This window comes from Aptenodytes forsteri, unplaced genomic scaffold, assembly GCF_000699145.1.
Source record: "Aptenodytes forsteri isolate BGI_AS27 unplaced genomic scaffold, ASM69914v1 Scaffold241, whole genome shotgun sequence".
Classification (NCBI taxonomy): Eukaryota; Metazoa; Chordata; class Aves; order Sphenisciformes; family Spheniscidae; genus Aptenodytes; species Aptenodytes forsteri.
Genome location: NW_008795252.1, coordinates 5,396,562 through 5,409,376, shown reverse-complemented (window position 1 = coordinate 5,409,376; position 12,815 = coordinate 5,396,562). Strand labels below are relative to the sequence as shown.

At 36.6% G+C, this 12,815-nt stretch overlaps 1 protein-coding gene across 1 annotated transcript in view; it reads right to left on the bottom strand.

Annotated features, from left to right (window-relative positions):
- The window catches only part of PLEKHA5 (pleckstrin homology domain containing A5), a 70,177-nt gene extending 62,600 nt beyond the window's left edge, over positions 1-7,577 (bottom strand). Inside the window, exons 1-3 of the mRNA XM_019471990.1 lie at positions 7,501-7,577; positions 6,427-6,547; positions 39-143 (exon numbers count right to left, since the gene is read on the bottom strand). Of these exons, the coding sequence (XP_019327535.1) occupies positions 39-143; positions 6,427-6,534 (213 nt within the window). The 5' untranslated portion in view covers positions 6,535-6,547; positions 7,501-7,577. The remainder of the gene's footprint in view (positions 1-38; positions 144-6,426; positions 6,548-7,500) is intronic.
- Between the last annotated feature and the right edge of the window lie 5,238 nt (positions 7,578-12,815).

Here is a 12,815-nt window from a genome sequence, read left to right as displayed (position 1 = left end):
AAAAAAAAAAAGGGGGGGGGTGAAAAGGGGAAGAGTACCTGTTTGTAGAGCCAGCCACGTCTGACAACTGGTGCATTAGGATTTCTCTTTATTGAGTTTGATCTCTTTCCGAAATTATGAACCTTCTTTGAAGATCGTGATGTCTAAATTGAATTGAACAGGTTAAAGAAAACATGACATCAATATCTGTTGAAAAATCATAGCACATTTTCTTTTCTTTAAGATCTTTTTCTTCTACATGTTCCTCTGGGGGATTGCAGAATACAAACTGTATTTCTTTTTTAGGTAAATAATTATTACGATGGTTCTGCTGCCTTCAGCATTTCTTTCTTTTTCCTCTGCAGAAAATTTAAAAGACAAATCCCAAGACAATTACTTAAAACCTTTTTTTAACAAGGAAAAACAACCAAATACATATCTGACCTTCTTATAAGGTAGGTAGAAAGTCTACCAAGCTGTAGAAAGAGAAGTAAAATTAACAGAACTATTATTAATTATGAAAAATTACATCACTTGGGCAAGAACATTCTACTCTTTCCAGCTTCCAACACCGGCTTAATACATGAAAACTTGTTCAGATTTCAACAAGATATAACTCTCCCTTTCCTAGCATATACTAACTTTTTTTTATTCTTTCTTCCCCCTCAAGAACCCTTCGCTTTATGATCTCTTGGCTGGTTTGAATATTCATTATTTTACCTGCTTACACTAAGGCCTACTTTAAATCTTTTGCCTTGAAAATCCAGCGCTTATATCTGCTGCTGCTTATACCTTTGACAACCTTACAGCTATGCAATGATCACAGATGATTAAGAGAAGTAGGACAAATAACCCATTTTAGATTTTATCCTACTTGAGTAACCAAAAGAAATTGGAAAAGGCATAAAGAAATGAGCAGCGCTTTACCAATTCACACTTCATTCTTTTCAGCCTACATTTAGAAAGTTTGTTCTGCAACCAAATAAACTGAACATTTACTTGTGTTTTAAATTCTGTAAGAATGAGTGCCTCAGAGACCATGTGATGTGATGCAGCAAAGTACGCCACTGTACAAAAGATGTAAAGTTCAAATAAGTTTTTTAAGCTGTGTTCATGGCTCTGCTCCAAATCTGCCATTTGAATTTAGACAATATAATCCTGTGCTTCAGCATCCCCATCTCTACCACGGAGACTAATCATAAGGTTATGCAAAGTTCCTAAAGGAGGAAGGCTAAACAAACACTCGTTTTCTGTTGCAAATTAGGGTATGGGGTTTCTCTATGGAAATTCTCTCAACACGCGTCACAGAGCTGAGCTGGGTTTTATACATGCTTCAGAGAGAATTCCACAGTAGGTTAACAATCATAAACTGAAAACTGCAATTTAAAATGACGTGTGTCAACAACACCATTAACTGAAGAATACAACATAGCTTGGCCAAAAAAGAATAACATTACAAAAACTATGTGTGTTTGTCATAAGTCTACAACACAACAAAACAAGGTCGTTTTGTATTTCTTTTTTGAAAGAATCAGGAGGAAATAAAAAAAACATTGAGTGCTTTTAATTTCCCTTGGAGATACAGAAATTTGACTCAACTCTGTTTGGAAAGCAAGATACAGCAAGCAATTGAAAACCTAACTAAAAATAAAAGCAAAAATTTTTCACATTTTAATCTGAAAAATTCTACCAGTGCAAAATGGACAAAGGTTTGTAAGAAGTGAAGAGAATTATGACATCCAGCTGTAAAAAAGGAATATACAGAGAACCTATAACAATCCAGAGCACATTATCAAGTTAACTACATCAATCTCAGTTAACCTGTATGGCTACTATATTGGCATATCACACGAGAGCTGTGCCTTGATTTTGATCAGAAATAATTTATAACACTCATACCTGCTCTAATATTAGGTATTAAATGTTCAAAAGCTCAAGAGTGTTCCAGACTTCCTATGCTTGTAAAATGGCTAATGCATTAAGGGTGCTTCTGAAAACACAACCAACCACAACCACAAGTACTACTAATGTCAAGTCTACTAACAAATTCAGACAAATTAGACAGACCTACCTATCTCTTAGGCAGGTCTGATAACAAACCCTATTGACTCCAATTTCACTGAACTCACAGCAAAGTTTTAATGGGTTACACCTTACCAACTGTGAATACAAACTTCCATTAATTAAACAGAGCATCACTAGTGCTTTCTAATTTTAGTTAATACAGAAAACACTGTAGATGACTCGTGATTATTTTACCACACTGCATAAAGAGAATAACTGTTCACAACAAGTTCTGAGCTGCGAGACAGTAAGTATTTTAGGATATCGAAATATTGTAGGTGTATATATAAACTAATGAGTTCTCAAACTTTTTAGATCACCTCCTCCTCTTGTTATATCTGGGATACCTGGCCATCCCATGTTCTCTCACACATGTATCTAATATATCTCAAATTGGGGAAACAGGAAGAAAGGGAAAAAATGAAAATTGAAGGGTTCAAATACTTTTTACCCCACAGCTCTAAAAAATATAGGACATATTGCACAGCTCCAGCTTCTGGAGAAGGCAAAGAGAAAAGGAGGATAGTGAATGAAGGGTCCAACTACTAACCGCTTGGCGGAAGGTGTAGAAGGTAACAGAGCTAGCAAACTTAATAGTCACATCTGGTACCATCTGACCCGTTCTAAGGAATGGTCCCAGCAACTGTGATGCCTCCGAAACCAGAACCTACAGGACCCTGTGCAGTTCCAGTACTGAGAAAGAAGCCAGGAAGTCCAGCCATTGATATTTACTCTTTCCCAAACCTGAAGAAAACAAACACCAGCAGGGTTTTGAACTCTGGGCAACAGGTCAGTCAGTAGCTGGGGCTGCACACTTCATCACTCTGAAAGCTGCTCTTCTCTCTGCTTAGCTGGTAGAGGACACAGAATTTATGTGAGGCTTCTTCCCCAGTTTCAGAACTATCACAAAAGTAATTAATTAACACCAAACTTATAGCATCTATATTTGAAAAACATGGATTGAGAACCTTGCTGATAAGGAAATTTTCTGCATGTGAACTCAAAGAATGGAAATTAAATCTTTGTTACTTTCAACTTCTGTTTAAAAATATGTTTCCAGTCTTCAAGGCTTATATTATCTCCCAAACCACAAACCAACATGATGCTGCCTTCTGGATTTTGTAGGCAATTTCAGCGCCTTCCAATGTTGCAGTTTTCCATGAGCTGACTGGGTTTCTGCCTCAGCATTTTAGCTTGGACCAGGAGGTTGCTCTTGAAGCAAATCTCCCAGTCATTCACTCTTACTGTGCTTTGGTTTGCATAGTAGAGCAAACTGGATTTATTTTAGGTGAGACTAAAATGTAAGATGCACAAGGAGCACTACTGGACTAGTCTGAATATAAACCATGAAAACAGAGTAGAGATGTTCGGTCCTGAGCACCAATACCACCCTTCACATTGCTCCTGTTTACTATGCTGTTTGCTAATGTATCTCATGACTATTACTCCAAAATTTCTGGCTAACCTGAACCCTGAGAAGACTTGTATGGCTATACCAAAACTAGCCATTTAAACAAACTGATGAATATTTATAAACAATTTGATACATCCTAGCTGTAATGGAGACACGAGGAGCTCTGCAGCAACTGTCCTGGGCTATCACTCCATTCCACTTACTGCGAGAAAAGTGTTAGCATTATTCTGCTGATAACCAGGACAGCAATGCAGAGCAGGGGAGATGAACTGTGGAGAGCGACTGGTAACATGACTGACTTTACACACGAAAAAGCTGATTCCCTGAATGCATTTCAGGACATATTTGTCTAGGTAATGATTTTAACAGCGGGGGAAAAAAATAAAATAAAAAGGAAGACAACTGCAAAACCAACTTCTTAATTTTAAAAAGAGGGGTGGAAATATATACCTCTGTAGCTATCTCAAGCCTATGTAGATTTTTTTCACAGTCAGAGGTCTGTGCTAGTAGCTTCAAGTTCAGAAATACACTTCAAGCTAATAGGGAAGAAGCAGCACTTAACAGAGCTGTAGTGTGTTATTTGGCCAGCATCACGTATATAGTGGGAAAGGAGGATTAAAATAAGACTTTTACTGAAGAGAGAGTGATATTTGCCTCACCTCATATTAGCCCCTAGACAGCAGCAGCATTAGACTCCAGTGAGTCTTTCTGCCACCAAATAGAAACTTGGAGAAGTTCCATATCTATTTGGGATCAATAAACATTAATGAAAGGGAGAACTTATTTCTATACCACTCATCTGTCTGAAACTTTAGTTGTACCACAAACTTTTCTTCCATTCCTCATTACCTTCCAATATTAGGTGTGTTCATGAATTCTCTCTGAAAACAGAAACACCTAAAAAATAGGTGTGGCAACCACATGAAGCATTCTTCTGCTCTGTAATATACTTTCCTCACCAATATTTTACTCCTCTTTTAATATGCTGCAATACACAGAGCCTCTACATATTATACTCAAAGGTTGATAAGACAGCTAAGAATTTCGGGTTCTACTGTTGGGAGATGTCAACAATAAAAACATTGAAGAAAATTAGTTGTTGTATCCAGGTACAACCAGTGGGCGATTTCTATGTAGTTATCTTTAAAAAGGATTCAACTCATTAGCCTTAAGTAACCACCAGAAAATGCTGATTAATATTAGCTGTGGTTCTACTTTGCAAGCATTCATCTCCTGAAAACAAAACTTTTAAAATGGTGTTGCAGTAATTCAGACAAATTTACATTTGAAAACTGATGTACAGTAATTGCATATACACAGTAATCATATTAATATTTTAAGTGCATTTAAATAACTAGAACAGACAGGATGAAGGAAAAGTAGAACAAAAGTCTATTTTTTCAAAATATAGTAATTTTCACAGGAAGCTACACTCAATGAAAGTAAAGAAATTACAATAACTGGGCCATAGCAATCTCAATTTCCTTCCAGAACACTATGAAACAAACACGCTAAAGGGCATTTTAAACTTCTCTCTTGAAAGAGGAGTGTGAAAAATATGTTTGTAAAACACGTGCTCCTAAATTGTAATTCATTTCCTACGTTTAATCTGGGAGCGCTTCCTAGCTAGTTCTGTTGTAACTCATTTTCTGTGTAACTATTGCAATCTATGTCACTATTACAGCTCTAACAATAAGTTAACCTTGGGTTTTTTGCTTGCTTGGTTGTTTTAGGGCTTAGCTGGTTTTGGGTTTGTTTTCTGTTGTTGGGTTTTTTGTTTTAAATTGGCTTTCCTGCATGGACTTAAACATGATCATATGAAAGTTGAAATTATGGATTTTGTTATTGTTTATAATTCATCTGTGACTATTTTCCCCCCCCAGCAACAGGGATAGATTAAGACACTTTTCTCATTAAATAATAGTTTTCTAATGTAGGTCAAGGATTCTGCCTGTCTAATGAGACATTTAAAACAACAACAAAAGGTTTCCAAAATGCACTTAAAGAAACCTTACAATGTTTATTACCACATGGAAAATAATTTATTTCAATCCAAATTTCTGAAATTAAGGAATTTCCTCAGTTATTTCAAAGTTTATTTTTCTCTTGCAGGCTGGATTAATCTGCTGAAAAGCACTTCTCAGTGTTAAAGTTTTCAATGACTAGCAAAAGTATGGGGCTTTTTTCCTTGTTTAAATGTTAACTGCTGGGTAGAAAAGATTACAGGGCTGTCATCACTGATCAAACTTGTTACCTTGGTGTCCTAGCAAACTTATGGAAATTCTTAACTTTGTAGCAAATGCCCTTTCCTTTTATGAAAGCTGTCCAAAAACGGAAAAAATGCACGCAACAGCCTCATCCGATTTATCCAATAAACTTAAAGTAGATATAATTGAATCCATCACCTCGATAAACATCTGGGCATTTACCTTAACCTTCTGAGAAGCTGGGTGAATGGAGAAAGTGGGACACAAATTCAGGTGGCCTAGGAACCTCCAGGACTTTTCCCAGGAATTTTTTCCTAGGAAACCAGGACTTCTACTTCTGGTCCAATGACAGCAAATGATGTCATCTGCCCTTTAATTTTACCACAGGGTCACCTTCCATCTCTCTTGTAACTAGTTGTTATACACAGTTACAATTCTCTGTATTTTACTTGAAGAAATCTAGTCAACTGTTTGCATATCGAGCAATTTCCATAACAACGCTTACCCAGATGTCTCATCAGTCACTCAAGATTTTGCTCGTTCACACCGATTAGAAAGGTCAGATTCTGTAAACAATTTAAGTATGTGCAAGTCATAAGATCTGAGATACCTCATAAAAATTACAGCTTCAGTGATAAATTGTTTCAGACACCTCAGTTTTTCTCTCTTTTTCAATGGAATACTAATATATAGCACTGTTTAGTACCTTGTGGAATAACTGAATGATTTTAATTTTAATTTAATTTGGACATAAAGACTTACTCTGCCCACAGGGCTCATTGGATGAGCAGCATAATCTGATGTCAGATTATAGTTAGTTGCTTCACATATCATGCTTACTGGTCGCTCCTTCTTTTCTTCAGATGTCATTGCTGCAGCAGTCCTGAAAATAGAATATGTAATAGCACTAGAACATGCTGTGTGCAGACTGCTATTGAAAAGCACCCCTAGATGTAGCCTAATACAGCCTGTGTCCTACTTTTCCAATTTGAAAGCAATTCACACTTCATTGTAAAGTTACCTGCACTGTGTTTTAAACTTAAATCTATTACAAATGAATTTTAAGATGTTTTAAAATAGGAGGTGTTGGTGGGATGGAAAAAGACAGGTATGAGCATGAGATGGAAATGGGAAGAAATGCTCTCCAAAGACCCCATACGGCTTTGTCCCACTTCAGTGAGAACATGCACGTTTGTGAAGTTTCACATATTGCAGTCCTGACGGTTTTCACTCTAGCTGACGTATAACGTGTTGCAGCAATGGTGGCGAGTAGGACATCCAATACCCAGCCACATATAAAATCCTGATGTCAGGTATGACTTGCATGCGTACCTTCTCATATTGTTGTGTATTCTACAAAACTAATGCAAAGATAGCAAAACCAACTTATTATCCAATGATTCAGAAAGCGTCTCAACTGGCCAAGGAAACAACCGATTCAGGAGAAACTATCAGGCAAAACACAACAGATTAAAGGCATGTAATTGTTCTAAGTGATTAAAAAATTTATTCCTTTTTGGAAGTTTATTGGATTATTATATAATATATATGTCATTTGCTAACACTACAGAATAAGTAAAGTGACAAGTGGAAATTCACACAGTGCATAAACACAGTGCATTTTTATCATGTAACTAATTTGGGCTATGGTTTTTACCTTAAAAATTAGTATTAAATATTTAATATTACTTTCAAATAATTTAAACAAGTAAAACTTTATACATGCTAATCTGACTTGGAAAAAATAAATATTGCAATTAGCAATCACTGAATCTTACTTCAATATTAACAAGTTTCAAAACATAGATTTTATAGACTGAAACAGATGCTACTTACTGTTCATTCACAACAAAGATACAGTTGTCCTGTGATGGCTGTCCTGTTACTGGATGTTTGCAGGTTACTTTTCGTTCATTATGACTGTGGAAGAGAGATAAAGAAAATTATTAGGCAATAATTTTTTTATTTTCCAACTCAAGTGTATAAATCCAGTACATCGAGTATATCAGCCCAGTGAAAACTATTATGAATATTTCATTACAGCATATAACAATGTACGTATATATACACACAAATGCATATATATATATAAAAACTAATAAAAAGGATGATAACAAGCATTAAAGAATCTTCATTAATACTCTGGACAGAAATGGAAAACATTGGCACTGGGTTGGTAATGGTTTTGAATTTAAAAGCTAGAGCAGTAAGAGTGTTACTAGTTCATACATGATCACTGACAATTCACTTCAGCCAAGACTTCATATATTCACAAACAGAATCTCAGCTAGACAGGGACAAGTTAAACATAAGACATAAACAACTGTTCTGTAGGGATAAAATAACAATACAGTAAACACAATTGTCTTCTAGCTTAGAACATGAAGTTACTCGTTTAAAATTTTCCAATAATACAGATAAATATCCAGTGATTGGAACAGAGTGATGCGTTGCAATCACAGCTCTACTTTTGCTGATGGCTTTTTAATTTAGAGTGCTACTCCCCTGCAGCATTGTTCTTGGGCATACCTTCAAGTGGCAGGGAGCCTGCCAGCTGAGGGCTTCACCCTCATCAGCACAAACTGCTCACTTTGCAGTGTCTTGTTCCCCTGAACTGCAGGTGTTGCTAGATCACAGCAGCTCCCACAATTTGGAAGAAATTGCCAAAATTCAACAGCTATCAGCTGCTGCCACTCAAGAAGGAAATGTTTTGACTTGAGCCCTCCAGCCTTAGAGGGGAAGAAAGAGAAGGGGAGGAGTTGCCTTTACTGCCTACCAGATGTCTGTGCACTGATGAAATTTAAACCTGGTTCAGCGATTGCAAAGCACACAAGCAGAAATCAGACTAAGGGCAATGGTAGAGAATGCAGATGCGTTATTTGGATATAACCCACATGCTTCAAAACAAACTCACCTCTTCTGCTTTTAACACTTCAAATAATATTTAAAAGCAAAAAAGTATATAATGCAAAAAAAACCCAACCCCAAACAGTATCTGAAATCAGCACTGTAATTCATGAAGAAAGTAATTCCGTTTGATAGCATTTACTTTTGCACAGAATATGTGATGATAATCTTTCCCATGTAAGGTATCTTATATAATACTATGCCTTTCTTATCAAAAGTTCAGCCCTGAAAAATATTCTTGGACAGAGAACAAATCTGGACCAAAAAAAAGTGCTTTATTTGCAAGATAGCAGAAGAGGGGAAGAACAACAAAAGCTTTAAATGGCACTTTATCCAACACCTATTTCTTTTATTGCCTATTCATTTAACCTTCTTAGCTTTCAGAACTATGAAGCACAGCTCATCTCGCAAATGTTATACTCTCTACCCTTCCTGCTTCTTAAAACAACCTAGACTTAACAAGACTATCTTAACATTCCCCAGGTTTCTTGAAAATTCCTTTGGATCACATCATTTTGCAATTATGGAGCATTACTAATTAAAAATTACCTCCAAACAAAAGCTTAATAGAATATTCACACTACTCTCATGGTCAATGGGTAGTTGGATGAATCTGCATAAATCTAAAGCACAAGATTAGAAAGATAGCCCAGTTCTTTGCACTTTCTTTACTGGGATTTTAAAAACCTACTAATACCTAAATGGATAGACGTGTTATGGAGCTTAACTAATGAGCTAGCAAATGCTGGTACTTTTATCTTCACACTAAATTCAGCAGAATTCTAAGTTTAGCATCTAAAGAAGCTTCTGTTACAGAAACGCGTCCATTACAATGAGGAGACAGAAAAGAGTCCACCTGAGTATGTCTATGCCATTCCTAACTGCCATGATCCTACAATGCCTTTCAAGTGAAAATGGCCCAGACTGAAGAGAATTAAAATTCAAAATATTCCTGAGGAAGCATCCAGGTTTTTTTGCGGTTCTTCTTTCTTCACTTCCAAAAACTTACTTTTTGTTCTCTCTGACATTTCAGAAACTCTCACACCAAACCGAAAAAAAAAATAATTATGGAGATGAGCTGGCACTCTACGAAACTCTCACACCAAACCGAAAAAAAAAAAAAATTATGGAGATGAGCTGGCACTCTATAAGCTTTGCCAAAATGTTGCCATCTTGTTCACGCTAAACCTTGGCAGCTGGCTATCAGCTGACATCCAGAAATGTAGAAATAAATGGATCAGGACTTCGGCTCAAGGACCATCAATACTCAGGACCGCTACAGGAGGCAGCACATCCCACGTTTTATATGAGCGCACCCGGATCACACTGGCACAGGAAGAGGCCACACTCGAAGATTGTAAAGGGGAAGTCATGCAAAACCAGGAGGGAAAGCAGGAAGGGGTAGGAAAAGAAGAGACAGAGGAGAGGAAGTGCTGACACAAACCTATTCGAGAATATTTTGTTTCAGGCTTGAGTCATATATCAAGTCAGTATTCCAAAATATCAAAACATTTTTGGACAAAATACAGTTTTCCTTACTACTCACACTGATGTCGAGATGTATAGAGGTGTAGCTGACATTACATAAATAAGGCAAAAAAATATCGTAGACATGAAACACTCTCCTGTGGGATATACAATACTTCCTTTCTAGCATTTGAGAGACCTTTTCTTTTTCTTCAGCTTAGACGCAAGTGAAAATCTCGTGAGTGAACACTGGAAATCCAGTTGTACAACTAAGAAGTGTGACGACTGTAAATACGTCTATCTGGTTGAATAGCTTTTAAATACTTCCATTTGAAAACTTTCTCATTACTCATCTGAATTATTGCATTTTTGGCATTACTTTAGCTGATATTTTGACAAGACTCTTCAAAATACTTGCGTAAGGTGTAGAGCAGCTTGATAATTATTGTCATAACCCTCCCACATATCAGTAGGTTAAGGCATTTGTTTTAAACTTGATCTTGCAGACTACAAAAAGTTTCATTAAAACCAAGCTACAATTTGATATTCACAATCTTCAACATGGGATTTAGACAGTTGTTCAGTTATCCATGAATTTCTGGGTCCACACATGCTTAGTATTTCATATATTACACTATAATATTACATATCTCATCAATAAGTCTCAGCAGAAATAAAGTAAAAAATGTGGGTTTTTTACTGAGAACTCTACTTTCAATTTTATACAAACTCCAGCATGTAATTCAGAGTTTCAACTCTACATATTTATGTGTCTGTACTTTTATTATGTAGTAAAGAGTGATTCACTTTGACACAAGCAGCTAGAAACCAGCGTGTTAACTTTTTGCTTATGCAGAGATACAGCCTCCAAGAGGTATATGGAAACAACACTCCTCTTCCTTCTCTCTCCAATCAATTTTTCATATCAACATGTTTTGAGAACACAGGGTAACTATACACACACACTGCTGCACTTATACTGAAGGATATAACTGACCCTTACTTTTTTAGCATCCATAGTTAGGTTGTATTAGTGGCATGCTAAATGCTAGAGCCAAAGACTGAAAATATTCCCTGTGTATTTTATTAGTATTCATGAGCATATTCTCCAGACTCGGTACGTGGCACAAACTATTCCTCATTAATATTTGCTACTGGGATGTGTTTGGCTCCAGAAATTGACACAGGTGACTAAGATGACATGAGAGAGAAACATTTCAATGCAAAATAAAGCATAGTTCTTGCATGTACCAAGATAATATTGGTCTTGATTCCAGCAGTGGCCTGGGACAATGACCTGCTATAGAAGGATCAAAACCAAACTAAAATAAACCAACAATAAATAAAGAAACCCACACCACAAACCCCTAACCACACCAAAATAGCTCACGCAGGGACAAGTTCCATTTTTAGCTATCTCAGTGCAAGACTACTGATACCAACTTAACAGCACCAACTTACCTTGACCTCTTTTCTCCAGAATTTTTGAACTTCTCCTTCCCAATCCTTTCCTCTGAACACTGCAAACTTTGGCATCATTTAGCAGGTAGCTTAGCTTTGGCACATGGACAAGCCCTCAGAGCAAAAGGCTTTATCTTGTTCAGTTTAGAAGTTGACAGTAACCTTGAATTGGACTCACGTTATTTGCCTTCTTATCTACTCTCTTTCTCCTTTCCATCCCTTGAGACCCTTAATCTCTTTAGAAGACAGGATTATTTTACTTATTTTCTAGACATGCTCCAAAAACCTTGTTGTGCAGTTTTAATCTACTCACTAAATGTATGGTCAACAGCAATCTTTTTGATAGCCAAATGTGATCCAAGGACTACTAAAAAAATCCCACAAATATATCATTGAAATATATTATTCTATGTGTAAATAGCAACAGAATGCATAATTCCAGGAACAGCACTTGCCAACAGAAGTCCTACACAAGCAGGATTGTTTGTTTCTTTTTGTTCTACCTTGTGTTTTACAGGACTGCTGACCCAAAAATGCTGCATACCAGTATTTTGTTCTAACACACACCACCGCAAAATCAGCAAATTCAAAATTCTGTCCAGTTTTGCCATTTTGAAATTGCTATCATCTTTAACAGTAGCAGGATTTTTTGGATAGGGAATAAACACAGATAATAGCAGTTGGAATGGAAAAAAGAGAGATATGTAATCCAGTTGTACAGGAAGATGCACAATTAAAAATGAAGGGTTAGACCACCCTTCCTCTGGAACAGAGCAGTTCACTCAGAAGTGGCAAGAAAGATCAAAGTACTAGGGTGGGGACAGTTTGTTTGGGGTCTCTCAATTGTATGATTTGGTTGAGTTCCCTGTCCTCTCAAAAAAAAGTGAGCTGGGTCAAAAGTCCCAAAGACACATCTGGTTTTCTGCCACTAAAATTAAAACTAGATGCCACTTCAAAGCTTCTCTCATGCCCTTTCTTTGTAGACTTTATTTATGTGTTCCTAAATGCTAAAGCCTTCTCATTTGCTCATTCTCAATGTGACCATCAAAGCAAAGGCTGAGTTCTACTTCACTGAAAGAATACAAACAAAATCATAAACCAGGACACAACTTTCAACAGGCCTCCATATCTTTAATTTAGAAAGACTGTTCCTTTTGACAAGTGAACACTGAGGAACACATTTGAGAAGAATCCGACACCAAGTATCCGCCTCCTAACATTTATTCTACGTCTTAGATAAGATTCACGGTCTGACAATCTAATCTCTATTATGCAAGCATGCAATCCCTATATATCACAAATATACCCAGAGTACA